Raw genomic sequence first — 14,735 nt, 5'->3', positions numbered from 1 at the left:
TGAAACTTCCACCATCAGCAACCCTTCCTCCTGGTTGCATTAGGACAGTATTCTTCAGCCTTTGTTCTCCAGACGTTGCAAGACCAAACTCCAGTTATCCCAGACCTTTGGCTAAGCTGGCTGAGGATGATGGGAGTTTTAGTCCAAAAGGCCGAAGAACACCCCTACATTTTTTGGGGGGGGAGGGACCAACTGATTTTTGGCTTTTAACCTCCCAGAATTGCTTCCTGCAGTGAGCATTTCACCTGGGCATTATGTAGCTTCATTATGTAGATGTTTGAAAAAGTCAGTATGAGAATTTGCTTATGTTCTCCTTTGGTTCCCCACCTCACCCCTCTTTTGTATCTGTCTCAAAGCCATTATGATAAACAGGAAACTGCTGAAATGCTTTGGCAGAAAAGGCAATGCGTAAATGTAGCAAAATAAATAAATATATATAATTCCCTCTAATGGCAAACTCAGTCGGTGAGTGCTGATTAGGATTTGTAGCCAAAATGGGGCCACTGAAAAACACGACAAAGTTATCGGCATGCTCAGGGAGATGTTGAGGCTAGTAGAAGTATTTTTTTTTTTTTAAAAAGAAAAGAATATAGAGAGAGACAAACAAAGGAAAAACCTAGCTCACTGAGGACTGAGCAAGCCGAACATGAGTACTGGGGTGTTGATAGTCAGTTTGGAAAATAAAAACAAGGAAATGGGAGGTGGTTGGAATGGCATAGCCTGGAAAAGGGGCTTGGCTGGCCAACTTGCAGGAACCCTGAAGCTGAACGTTCCTCCTAGGAGCTGAAGATATCTGCTCAGTAGCCATAAAAACAGGAAAGCAGGTGGTGAACAAAATGGAGTATTCTGGAAAAGGGCACGTCTGCCTGGCTAGGAGCTGAGGATACACAGCAGCATTTTGTAGCAGGTCCCGTTTGTATCAGCTAGTCATTCCGTTGCTCTCTTTTAACATCAAAGACATGGAAGATGCTCCCTCACCACCTCTCTCTTTCTCTCTCTTCTCAGCCAACAACATCTGTTTCTACGGCGAGTGCTCTTACTACTGCTCCACGGAGCATGCTCTTTGCGGGAAACCAGATCAGATCGAAGGCTCTCTCGCTGCCTTTCTGCCAGACCTGTCTTTGGCCAAAAGGAAAACTTGGAGGAATCCGTGGAGACGTTCCTATCACAAGCGCAAGAAAGCTGAGTGAGTCCTCCTCCCATTTAGGCAAAAGGCTTCCCGGCACCCCAGCGGCTATTTTTGCTGGGCCGCTTATGAGCAGCAGGCAATTAGTTTTCCGAGGTTTCGTAGCCAGACTTTGATTCAAAACCTGCTGAGAATGATGGGCATGTTTCCATCGGCTTCAGTTGGCTCTCTTGAGGAGAGCAAAACCATAAACCGTTCCAACCCATGTTCCCCCATCTGGACACCACTTTTATTTAATTCAATTAAGTGATCTTCTTTTCCCCCCTGCCGATGTCATAGTCTCCATAGGAGAGTCCGCTTGAAAAGCTTCAAAATCAAAGCTTCTGGACTCCATTGCAGCTGTGCTGAATCACAAACTTAGGAAGATATCTTATACTGATTCAGATCATTGATCCATCTAACTCTGTATTGTCTACACTGACTGCCAGCAACTCTCCAGGGTTTCAGGCAGGGATATTTCCCAGCTTTACCTGGAGGTGCCAGGGATCGAACCCGGGACCTTCTGCATGCAAAGCACATGTTCTACCACTGAGCTGCAGCCTTTCCCCTTGCATTCTCTAGAACTGATAAAGAATCTGCCCCTTCTACACCAACACGCATCTGTACCAAAACAGAGATGTGAAAGGGAGAGATCTGTGTGTCCCTGCCCTGCACTGCTTTTTCTAGGTATTCTGTTTCTTCCTCCCAGATTTCTCCCTGTGCCACCCATTCACATCTCTGTACACCTGCATTGTGGTGCAGAAGGAGTTGACCAGATGCAGCTCTAATGAGATGCACAAGTGTTTACCACTTAAACAATTTTGTGTTTGCCACAGCTACACAGGTGTTTACCACTTAAACAATCAGACAGTTATCACAGCAGTTGTGTTCATCACAGTTAAACAGTTACAACACACTGTTGTCATTCTTAAACCACTCAGAGATCCTTTGACCCTTCTGACTACCCCAACATTCTCATTTTAATATGTGAATACACATAACCATCTTTCAGCATCTTTCTTTGTTGTCCTCTAATAGCTCTGTGTATTATCTGTCAGCCAATGTCTGTTGTCAGTTATCTATGTTGACATTTGGGGTCTCTTCTTGACCTAGGATTTAGTGTATTTACTTTGCTCAGCCAACCTCCTAGCGTTTAGTTCTTCATGTCACATCTTTCCAGATCGTATTCTATCCCTTCCAGTTGGGGTAGGAACTATAAAAGAACCACAGCTTGCCCGTGCGTCTCCTTAAAAGCAGCCTGTTTGTTAGTAAAGCTCATGCACAGATTTCAGACTGCAAAGTTCTGAATGCACAAAATGAATTTGGAGATGAAATAAAATGGGGACATTCTCCTACGCTACCTTACCAGCAGGTGGGTTGTTTGCTTACCTGGAGCAAGAAGTGATCAGGGAGGCCAGTGTGGTGGAAAAGCAGGAGCAGGAGTGCTGGATTGGATCCTCCCTCCATTGTGTTTGCACCATGCTGACCTCCTCATCACCTCACCTGTCTCTCAGAAAGCAACAGCCTTCTGCCTGCTGGGAACCCAGTATAGTGACTCTGTCCCACCCAGGGAGCTGATTCTGGTACCAAAGTCCCTAACCATCTTATATGTAATTGGAAGTGATCTTTTAGATTCCTGGCTATTTATAGAATAAATAGGCAAGTGCCACCCTGTCAAAAGTACATCCGTCTTCCTTTGACCTTTCATTACTTGAAGTCTGTGAGATGATGTCTCCAATATAACTATATGCCAAACTCTAAAGTACCAATACTGTAGATTCTTGAACTTAATTCTCCTGCCTCAGTATTTAGCTATTGTCGCTCTCGCTGTGAAAAGATGACTAATCAGTTCCTTCTCCTTCAGATCTTGCTAAATAAATAAGTCTAAAACTGTTCCCTACACCACACTGGCTGTCAGCTTCTTGTAAGGGTGACTGTAATACACACACAAAGAGAGAGAGAGAGAAATAAAATTGGGACGCATGCCAGAAAGCCCTGAAGATTTTCTCCTGTTTATTTTGAACTCAAGGAGAAAGCTCCTGCTGACTTTAATATTGAAAAGATAAGAGCGGTGTGTTTTTCCATCTGAATTCTCCTAACGCTGTTGCTTTTCCCAGGTGGGAAGTTGACCCGGACTATTGCGAAGAGGTCAAGCAAACACCGCCCTACGACAGGGGAACCAGAGTGCTGGATATAATGGACATGACCATTTTTGACTTTCTCATGGGTAGGTTTCCTAGATCTCGAAATAAAAATGGCACCGTGTGAATCCCAACTCAATCCTGCACATGTTAGCAGGCCTTTGGGATGGAGGAAAAATTCATTTCATTTTTAAGCAAACACACACACACACACACACACACACACACACACACACACACACAGCCTGCACTGATACATAGATTGGCATGTAATTATTCTTCTGATGCGCGGCCCCCTCAATCGTGGGGCAAGGCGACGGGCTTGCTGTGGAGAGAATCGTGCTCCATTTGGAGGAAGCAGCTCAAATGCAAAGTGCTTTCTCAGCAGAGGGGGAAATGTTCCTTTTCGACTCCAGAAGGAGCCTTTCCCCCTCTGCAAAGATCTTCCATAAATTGTAGAATAGAATTATGGACTTGGAAGGGAGCCCATCAGACTGGTGTTTGCACATAACCTCCTCTCAACCTGATATCATTATGGCGTCTTGTGATTGACAGGTGGGTGTTCCTATGGGGGGCAGCGGAGTTAGGGATCCATTTCCTATCCATGGTTCACTGTCATGTGTGAACGCAACCAAAGTTTGATGGAAATATGTGCAGTGTTGCTTTTCCAGGCTCTGAGCCATTTAATAAGTATTTGGTGTGCATGTGTGTTTATCCCTCCTGCATTTTTCCCCTTTATAGGCAATATGGACCGCCATCATTACGAAACCTTTGAGAAGTTTGGAAATGAGACATTTATTATCCACTTAGACAACGGAAGAGGGTAATTGCTGGTGTTTCTTTCCCTTTTTAACAAATATATTTGCTTAATTTCCCCCAACATTTTTACCCACCTCCCCTCACAGAACCATCTGACACCATCTGCCCCCTGGGAAGGGTTCTGATGATTATTATTAATATTAAGTTACTTATTTGCCACATTTTCCTTAAAAGCTGAGGTGTAAGGAGTCACAATAAATAAATAAGTCCACAACCAGTCACCTTATCATTCCTGCAGACCAGCGTATAAACTGGCCATGCCGTAGATCTTGAGAAAGTTCTTGTCACTTTAAGAATTGCACAGAAGGGGAAACTCTGCTTACTGCAGATGTCCCACAGCAAAAGCTGCTCTTAAAGCTACAGGGTCTTCTTAGATTTTTGCACTGGCAAAAGGCCATAGCTCAGTGGTAGGGCATATACTTTGTATTCAGAGCATCTCCAATGAGTGCTGAGAAGGACTCATTTACAGAAGAGGGCAACCAAGATGATAAAGGATCTGGAAACCAAAACTTACAAGGAATGCTTGGGGGTGTCAGACATGTTTAACCTGGAGAAGAGAAGACTTAGAGCGCATGGGATAGATAGCTGCCTTCAAATATCTGAAGGGCTTTCACACAGAAGATGGAGCAAGCTTGTTTTCTGTTGCTCCAGCAGGCAGGACTCGAACCAGTGAATTCACCTGACAAGAAAGCAGATTCCAACTAAACATCAGGAAGAACTTTCTGAGGGCAAGGACTGTTTGATTCCCTCAGAAGGTGGCCAACTCTTCTTCCTCACAGGCTTTTAAAACACACCTTGATGTTGTGCCCACAGAAGTGGTAGCTTATTCCAGCCACCCACCCTCAGGGGGCATCATTGGAAAGAGGTGCAGTTTTCCAGACCCAGCACTGCACGCCTACGTTTATCCTGGTTAAACAAACTCCATTGCAAAACGGATGCCTCAAGATGCCCTCCTGACACTCTCTTCTCTTGTTTCTGTCTCTGTGATAGGTTTGGGAAATATTCCCACGACGAGCTATCCATCTTGGTGCCTTTAAATCAGTGCTGCAGGTATGCCTTCCCTTGTCAGTCATGAGCCCGGTGGCAGCCTCATGGGGGATGATTTACGGGGGTGGGGGATGTCTCGAGAAACACTAAGTGTTTTGAGGATTGGTCTGTAGTGGTGGCAGTTCTCTAAGGCACTGAAGAAACAACTGGACCTCCCCGAATAGCTGGGAGTGATAGAAGCATGAACCACATGCCCAAAAGCCATTTTACCGTATTTTTCGCTCCATTGCACGCACCGGACCATAGGAGGGGGAGAAGAGGGGGAAAATTTTTTTTTCTTGTTCTCCCCCTCTAAAACAAGGTGTGTTCAAGGTACATTCACCAGAGCTTGTGGGGCTGGCGGTGGGGGGAAGCGCTGCTTTCCCCCACCGCCAGCCTCAAAGATCCCTGAAGCCTTTGGAGCGCAGCGCCCCGCTGCCCTGCAGAGGTTTGTGTGCAGCCGTCCCCAAGCTAGAGCAGCGAGACGGAGCCCTCCGTCTTGCTGTTCTGGCTTGGGAACAGCCTTGCTAGCTTCTGCAGGACAGCAGGGTGAAGGCACCCCGCTGCCCTGCAGAGGTTTGCGCACAGCCGTCCCCAAGCTAGAGCAGCGAGACGGAGCGCTCTGCAGTGCTCCATCTTCCTGTTCTGGCTTTGGTCTTAGCGGCGCAGCCTGCATTCGCTCTATAGGACGCACACACATTTCCCCTTAATTTTTGGAGGGGGAAATGTGCGTCCTATAGAACGAAAAATATGGTAATTTCACCAGGGGGGAGTAGTTGTTGTTATTTATTAAATTTATATACAGTGGTACCTCGGGTCAAGAATGTAATTCATTCTGGAGGTCTGTTCTTAACCTGAAACTGTTCTTAACTTGAGGTACCACTTTAGCTAATGGGGCCTCCCACTGCCATGCGATTTCTGTTCTCATCCTGAGGTAAAGCTCTCAACCCAAGGTACTATTTCTGGGTTAGCAGAGTCTGTAACCTGAAGCGTCTGTAACCCGAGGTACCACTGTACTGCCCTTTATCCACAGATCTCTCTTTTTTTAAAAAAAAAAAAAAAATTCAACATTAACTTACACAGCAATACACAATAGTACAATATATACAAACTACACACACATACTTTATAGAAAAAGAAAAGAAGAAAAGAAAAAGAATAAAGTAAAAGATAAAAGATGGAATAAATAAACTAAACTTCTGATTCTCCGCAGATCTCAGGTCGGGTCATAACATAAAAAGACAAGATTAAAAAAGCACAAAATACATAATAGAGGGAGGAAAACACTTACATAAACATCCTGTCAGTGCAGCATGGTTACTTAGCACCACATCAGATGCAAGCCATTGTTTCTATGTTTCAAGTCACCCCTAGAAATATCTGCTCAGGCGTCAAGTCACTGGGTAGGCCGTTCTCTCATATTTGGCCCCCTTCTAAGGTACAAGCCTATCCTACAGGGATACTAAAATGCCCTTCAGCTGGAATAGAGATGTTGCCTCAGATAGCATGGCCAATAATCCGTGTCATCCAGGAACATCTGGAGGGGCCATAGGTTCCCAGCCTAGAGTTACACTGACCAGAGAAAAATTGCAAAATAGGGCCTTTGTACATCGCTCCATCAAAGCAGCAAACTTGGCATGTACCCAGGGATGGAGGAGGAGTTTTCACCCACCATGGCAATCTAAACTTTGTCAGAGACTCGTTGCCCAGAGCATCTATGGGGGTGGGGAGGAAGAGAAGCACGTTTGTGAAAGCCCCTCTTTCTCTCTGCCCTGTAGAAACTCATATCCATTTGGTATTTTGGAACTCTTCCAGCTCCATGCCTAGTTTACCCTCCCCTCCCTCCCTCCTTCCCCATGCAGCATCCCCCAATTTCCATTGTGTTCTCCTTCCTGGACCAGCCGTTAGAAAACCAAGGTGATGCCTACTGAGAAATGAAACAGCCCTTTGAGATCTCAGGTTACTTGATTCTTTCCGAGGGCACAAAATGTACCTTGGATTCAGTGCATTCCAGTCCCCGGAATTAGATGACTAGTACCTGACATTTAATTAAATCTGGCTTTTACAGAACAGAGCACAAGGGTGAGGGAGAAAGAGGGCCGTAAACGAAGAATGTAAGAAAAACCCTGTTGGATGAAACCAAAGGTCCAGCATTTTGTTCCCTCAGTGGTTAACCAGAGGCTTTCAGGAGAGCCACAAGCGGAGGCTGGAACACAAACAGCTCTTTCCTGCTGTTGCTCCTAAGCTGTTTAGTATTCAGTGACATACAACACAGAGCAGGGGCTTCCAAAATGGACCACCAGTGATCTGCAAGCTTCACTCCGGTGGTCCGTGGCGTGTTCACAGTAAACACCCGAATTTTTTTGAAATTGCATTTTTATTGCTTCTTCCGTTTCTTCTATTGCATTTCACAGCGTTGCAATTCTGCCGCATGCAAATTGCAACACAGCATAAGAAATAAGAGAAACCATAAAAATGCAATTAAAAATCGTGCGGCATCTGACACAGGCAGAAAAATCATTAAGGCTATCAGCAGTTCTCAAAAATGTTTGGGTGCCGTTGACACAGAAGCTCTGGACCCCAGACTACGCTGACGGCTTGGTTGCTCTCCAGAGACCACAACTGCCTCCAGCTGCCATTTCAAGGCTTCTGCTGCTTTCTGGGTTCAGATCAGAATGGGGAAGCTTTTTCAGCCTCAAGCCTGTATTCATTTTGTTGAATTAATTAAACTAAATAGTGTTAATTGAATTTCAAATGAATGTGCAGCAGTTACAAGCTACCGGTCTCTGCAGCCACAGCAGGCGCTGTGATTCTTCAGCCATTTGACTTCACCCCTGGAGGTGCACTCCATTGTCCTTCAAGACAGACAGATGCCAACAAAACTTGCATTTTATTGTGTTGTGATCGTCCTTAGTGAGTCAAACAGACCCCTGTTCCGAATACAGTGGTACCTTGGTTCTCAGACTTAACCCGTTCCGGAAGTCCGTTCCAAAACCAAAGCATTCCAAAACCAAGGCACGCTTTCCCATAGAAAGTAATGCAAAGCAAATATTAATCCGTTCCAGATTTTAAAAAACCCCTAAAACAGCAATTTAACATGAATTTTACTATCTAACAAGACCACTGATCCATAAAATTAAAGCAATTATCAATGTACTGTACTATAAAATAAATAAGACAGTATTGCAGATGATAAAAAATTCGAATTAATTATTTCGTTAACTGCACTGATGATAGTCATTGTTATCCATTTCCGCAGTCACACCATCTATCAGTAGCTGAACTGGGTTCCACACAGTCACAAAAAGAAACTAACCGAAAAAGCCTCGCAAACAAAAACGCAAATAAATAGCAAAAAAAAAATCACCAAACTTAATACATTCCGGAAGTCTGTTTGGTTCTGAAATGTTTGAAAACCAAGGTGCAGCTTCTGATTAGTGCAGGTGCCCCAGAAGCAGTAGCCAAGAGACATTCGGCTTCTGAAAAACGTTCAAAAACCAGAACACTTACTTCCGGGTTTTCGCCGTTTGGGAACCAAGGCATTTGAGAACCAAGGCACCACTGTGATGTTTTTATCAGGTAGGGTGGCCTGGGGATGAGTTTATGGAACTCATGGGGAGGTGGCTTGAAAAACTTTGGGAACTGCTGCTCTAACCACTCCACCGCAATGCCTCTCTTCCCCTGCTACCGCCAGAGCCAGCAGCGCTGGCAGAACTCCATGTACCACTCGCCACGGCAAACCTTAAATGCAGTCCTTTTTCCTCACCTTGCCTCTTCCTTTCCTTAGAATACGGAAGTCCACCTACCTGCGGTTGCAGCTGCTAGCCAAGGAGGAATACAAGCTCAGCCACCTGATGGAAGAATCCTTGCTGATGGACAAGATCGCGCCCATCTTGTACAAGCTGCACCTGGAAGCAATGGACAGAAGGCTCCGGATAGTCCTCAAGGCCGTCAGTGACTGTATAGAGAAAGATGGCTACAGCAACGTCGTCGAAAATGACTTTGTTTCCGACGTGAACACGATGGCTACCAAGAGGTAGTGGAGATCGCAGGACCACGTTTTTATTGGTTCCGTGAGAGAGAGAACCGGAGCCGGGGAGGGAGGAACAGTCTTGCGAGGGACTGTGTATGCCGCTGTGTGAATTCAGTGAATTCAGAAATTGTGATAATACCATTCTCAAAGTAGCTAAGGCGTTGACTCTGCAGAGGATTTAGCCCTGGGGCTCGGGCGCAACCAGATGGACCAGTTTGGATGCCCCTTGGGGAATCTACAAGTTTTTGGCAGATGCGGCCTCCCAGTTGCCACGGCCTCCATGCAGTCCTTCTTCCCTTCAGCCCTAAATTATTTCTTCCCGTTGCCCGTGGCGGCGCAAGGGTTACACCTTGTGGGCGGAGCTTCTGGCAAGCCCCGCCTTGTGTTGTGGTGTTGCTGTAGATCCTGCGATGTGGTTGTGGCCAAGCCCTCTCCAACCTATGCGCAGACACAAGACATACAGGCATGCGGGGCACATGGGTGAAGCATACCAGCAATGTGGGGAAGGGCTTGCAGGAAATTTTGAGGTGGGTAAAGGAATGGTTGTCTATCTCCGGATTAAGTGATTAGAAAAAGAAATGCACTCATTGCCACACTTTTAAAAAGAGCCGATCCCCAAAACATGATTTGGAAAAATATTTTGAGAACATGAATTGCCTGGTGGCAAAATGCACTTCTTTCCTTTCCTTTTGAGCTTATTTTGTTTGTACAGAAAGCAGATCTTTATTTAATATTTTGTATTTATATATGGAAAAAGTTGTCCTTTTTGTTTTGTTTTGTTTTGTTTTTTTAAGAAAATGCAAGCCTGAGGGAGGGAAGGAGAAAGCAACCGCCTCATGTTCACAGCTCACGATTTACTGTCAAAGAAGGGCCATACAGAAATAATTCAACACTGTTTGCAACTATCCTGGGACTCTTTTCCACTTAGGAATCCCAAGCAGGGAGAGAATCGAACCATTATGTGCTCCCCAAGTTCAAAACTGCATGCGCATAGGAAATGTAACATGTCAAGGGGAAGGTTTGGCCTATAAATATTGTTCCTGGCATGCTAGCTTTCAAAGTGCAAAAGAATTGGTGACATCGAAAAAGCTTTCTCCTCCCCCTCCACACCCACAGACACATATTTAAATGGTACAGTCTTATAGAAGAACATGCTTAGGAATCAAAGAATCAGAGAACTGCAGAGTTGGAAGGGACCCTGTGGGTCATCTAATCCAACCCCTTGCAATGAATTTCAACTAAAGCATCCATGACAGGTGGCCATCCAACCTCTGCTTAAAAACCTCCATTGAAGGAGAGTCCACCACTTTCTGAAGCAGTACGTTCCATGGTCAAACAGCTCTTACTGTCAGATAGCTATTCCTGATGTTTCGTCGGAATCTCCTTGTGACTTGAATCCGTTAGTTTGGGTCCTACCGCCCGGAGCAGGAGAAAGTAAGTTTGGTCTGGAAACCAAGCCTTGTGAGGAATGGTTGAGGCAACTGGGTATGTTTAGCCTGGTCAAGAGCAGACTGAGAGGAGATATTATAGCATCTTTATATGGAAGATGAAGATGGCTATAATATCTCCTCTCAGTCTGCTCTTGACCAGGCTAAACATACCCAGTTGCCTCAACCATTCCTCATAAGGCTTGGTTTCCAGACCCTTGTTCATCTTGGCCATCCCCCTTTGCACATGTTCCAGCTTTTTAAATTGTGGCGCCCAGAACCTCACACAGTACTCTGGGTGTGGTCTGACCAAGGCAGACTAGAATGGTACTATTACTTACTTCTCTTGATGGGGAAGAAATTTGGTTCAGCTGATATTTGAAGGTGAACCTACTTACCGCAATGGTACATGAACCAAAATGCAGCCATCCTTCGAAATTCTGCATTTTGCAGGGCAGTTCTCTAAGCTAGTGCAAAATGTACAAAAAAAAGTATGTATGCTCCCATAAAACTTGGGTCAGAATGCACATATTAGTCTATCATTTTATTGGTCCAATTCGCTTGGGAAAACATGTGCATTAAGTAAAATTGCAAACCAGAATGTGTATACTAGGAAGAATTTTGCACTAAGATGCTGGTGGATTTTCATGAGGACTTATTTTTTAAAAATTGCAAACTGGTGTGGAAATGTGAAGAAATGAACTCAGCATGGCAGAAATGAGAAACGAGGAGAAACCAAAATTGAGAGATCCGCCCATCCCTAGCTATGCCTTCTGCGTTTATTTCTCCATGTGCCATTAAGATTCTTGTGTTCGGGTTGTTTCCTTCACTTTATTTAAATTGCTTCCACCCCAACCCTACCCATGTCTGCTTAGCGCGTCAAGGATGGAGACATCTCAGAAACTGTTTTCAAAGGCAAAAAGCCCCACTCGATAAACGGCAACCCGCCTAGACATAGTCAAAGCTACAGCGACGTAGTCAAGAAGCGGATTTTGATAATTTGTGCATTGACAGGAATACTTGAATGTGGTTTTACAAAGTGATGTAAAAAAAGATATATGACAAATTGTACTATTTATCCATAAGGAAAAGTAGCGGCTCTTATCTTTCTAGACTGTCATAGCAGAGCAGCTGCTTTCCAGACTTTGCTTTTGATAGTTTTTGTGTAAATATATACATATACGAGTTTAAAAAAAACAACCTGAAGATTAAAAAAACAGACAAAAAAAAAGAGGCTGCTTTTGGCAGTGATAGACTTACTTTTGCAGCATTTTTTTTTTTTTTTGGTGGATTTGTTTGCAATGTGGTCCCAGTGCAATAAAGATATGGCAAATGTGTAGCCAGAAAGTCTATGCGATGCTTATTTTGTCCATTTCAGCAGAACGAAGTAAGGGAGAACGAAAACTCGGGAGAAGGAACTCACTGTGTAGTAGGGCTTCCCCCCTCCAGATGTGGCTAGACCACAGCTCACATCACCTCAGCCAACAACATCTGGAGAGCTCCAGGGTCTCCACCCTGCTGTATAATCAGAGATATCCCTATGGAAACAGGCTCTGAGCTGGCCCTGCCCAGCCAGTGTCCCCATTGGACAGGAAGGGCTTCCTGTTGGACTAGGAACTTGTCCCAGCAATGAGATTCTCTTCTTGGCTCTGCTGCGTTTCTCTGCCTCTCTAGGCTGCGACGTCTTGGCTCCTCTCTGGGTTCCTACTTATCGTCTCTCCTCCGACAGCTACCTACAGCTCAGCCCTGACAGCTTGGGTGCAAACGGAGCCCTCAGTCACAGGTGCAAAGTCCCGGGACTGCATTCAGGGTTGAATTTCACCTTAAGTGTTCTCTGGCAGTGGCACTTCATGCTGAGGGCATTGCATGCGTGCGTGCATGGCTGGGAGGTTGAAACACCTTTTTCTGCTTGTGTGACAAGCAGATTAGCAGAAGAAGATTCAGCGGCTCTGAAAGGGTGTCACTGTTTATTAGATCAGGAATCTGAGAGCTCAGGGGAATTAACATGACGAAGCGCAATGTCCTCTTGGAAGCTCAGCACACATCCTTCCAAAGGAGGGGGGCGGTTGCTTGAGTGCACCTTAAATCAGGGGGAGGAAATTTCCATAGGAATAAGAAAAGTTGCAAGGCTTCAATGGTTATTGTTATTTACAGGGCGTTTTTTCCAGCCAGAACTGACTGGAACTTTCAGGTGGGTGCCATTGCCATTCCAAGAGAACAAGTAAGGCATTCATGGTGAATTCTGGCAGCTATTTTTCTAGAAAAATAGAACTGGTTATTTCTAATTACACCCCACCTTTGCTCCAGAGGGGATGCATGCCCCCTGGAGCAAAGGTGGGGTGTAATTAGAAATAACCAGTTCTATTTTTCTAGAAAAATAGCTGCCAGAATTCACCATGAATGCCTTCCACAACAACCCTGTGAGGTAGGTTAATGCTGAGAGACTGTGACTGTTGCAAGGTCACCCAGAGAGCTTCATGACCGAGTGGGAGGATTCGAACCCAGGTCCTACTCCAACCACTACACCACACTGGTTCTCAATAAGCTGTGCTATCACAAAACGGAGTTCAGTTGCTTGTTAGTTGTTCAGATCAAGAACCACATAACACCAGTCCTGAGAGATCTGCATTGGCTCCCAGTACGTTTCCGAGCACAATTCAAAGTGTTGGTGCTGACCTTTAAAGCCCTAAATGGCCTCGGTCCTGTATACCTGAAGGAGCATCTCCACCCCCATTGTTCGGCCCGGACACTGAGATCCAGCGCCGAGGGCCTTCTGGCGGTTCCCTCATTGCAAGAAGTGAGCTTACAGGGAACCAGACAGAGGGCCTTCTCAGTAGTGGCGCTCGCCCTGTGGAACACCCTCCCTTCAGATGTGAAGGAAATAAGCAGCTATCCTATCTTTAAAAGACATCTGAAGGCAGCCCTGTTTAGGGAAGTTTTTAATATTTAATGCTGTACTGTTTTTAACACTTGATTGGGAGTCTCCCAGAGTGGCTGGGGAAACTCAGCCAGATGGTTGGGGTATAAATAATAAATTATTATTATTATTATTATTATTATTATTATTATTATTATTATTAAGGTGAAAAATTTCCTCCACATACCCAGCACACAATAAAGCGAAAGTTGGGATTTGCAGTTCTTTCAAATTCGGCAAATGTTCTGGTGTTGCTGCTTGAGTTTCAGATGTGCTGCTTCAGATTCAAAATCTGAATTTACACTTCAAATTTGAAATGTCGGCAACATGCCATTGAAGCTTTGTTAGTTGTTCTGGGATGGAAAGTTTTGCAGTGCAAACAATTCTCCAGAATTTCAGCAGGCAGCTGCAAGATAGGCACTGAATGGAAGAGAAGTGGTATTTGTGCCCCAAAACATTTGCAAGCAAAACAGTGTGGAAAGTGGGATTGTGTATAACTGCCCCAATACTATCATGAACACAAATAATCATGAACGCACAATAAAAAAAAAGATGTCTCGGCCCATATTCCAAGTCAAAACCTTTTTTCCTAACTCAGTATTGTGTACCCTGACATGCAGTGGTTTTGCAGGGTCTCAAAAAATTGAGTCTTTTTCCAGACCTACCGTATTTTTCGCTCTATAAGACTCACCAGACCACAAGACGCACCTAGTTTTTGGAGGAGGAAAACAAGGGAAAAAATATTCCGAATCTCAGAAGCCAGAACAGCAAGAGGGATTGCTGCGCAGCGAAAGCAGCTATCCCTCTTGCTGTTCTGGCTTCTGGGATAGCTGCGCAGCCTGCATTCGCTCCATAAGACGCACACACATTTCCCCTTACTTTTTAGGAGGGAAAAAGTGAGTCTTATAGAGCAAAAAATACTGTATCTAGAAATGTCAGGGGTTGATCATGGGCCTTTCTATGTGCAAAGTAGATGCTCTGACATTAAGCAGTGGTCCTTTCCCAGAGTGGTTTTGGCTTTATGGCTTTGTGTTTTGGCAGACATCAAATATGAAACCTCCATAAGCTGTCCAACACTGTCAGTTATTAAATATTTCACAGAGCTGTCAAATAACATTTGAATATTAAACACTATTGCACACCGACCTTCAGATGCTGTCAGATACTAAGATCCATTGTACATCAGCTAAGAAATACTGTCTCCAGT

At 44.8% G+C, this 14,735-nt stretch overlaps 1 protein-coding gene across 2 annotated transcripts in view; it reads left to right on the top strand.

The window, feature by feature from the left end:
• The window catches only part of FAM20C (FAM20C golgi associated secretory pathway kinase), a 105,546-nt gene extending 94,824 nt beyond the window's left edge, over positions 1 to 10,722 (top strand). Inside the window, exons 6-11 of one of the 2 annotated variants that reach the window (XR_014001904.1) lie at positions 1,006 to 1,186; positions 3,283 to 3,392; positions 4,048 to 4,129; positions 5,116 to 5,175; positions 8,939 to 9,711; positions 9,748 to 10,722. Coding sequence is in view for 1 of the 2 variants with exons in the window: in XM_081169531.1 (XP_081025657.1) it covers positions 1,006 to 1,186; positions 3,283 to 3,392; positions 4,048 to 4,129; positions 5,116 to 5,175; positions 8,939 to 9,191 (686 nt within the window). In the remaining variant the exon portion in view is untranslated. Of the gene's footprint in view, positions 1 to 1,005; positions 1,187 to 3,282; positions 3,393 to 4,047; positions 4,130 to 5,115; positions 5,176 to 8,938 lie in introns of both variants that reach the window. The other variant, XM_081169531.1, reaches the window with a different exon arrangement.
• Positions 10,723 to 14,735: the final 4,013 nt, after the last annotated feature.

This window comes from Podarcis bocagei (genome assembly GCF_964188305.1).
Source record: "Podarcis bocagei genome assembly, chromosome: 14".
Taxonomy (NCBI): domain Eukaryota; kingdom Metazoa; phylum Chordata; class Lepidosauria; order Squamata; family Lacertidae; genus Podarcis; species Podarcis bocagei.
This window is presented reverse-complemented; position numbering and strand designations above follow the sequence as displayed.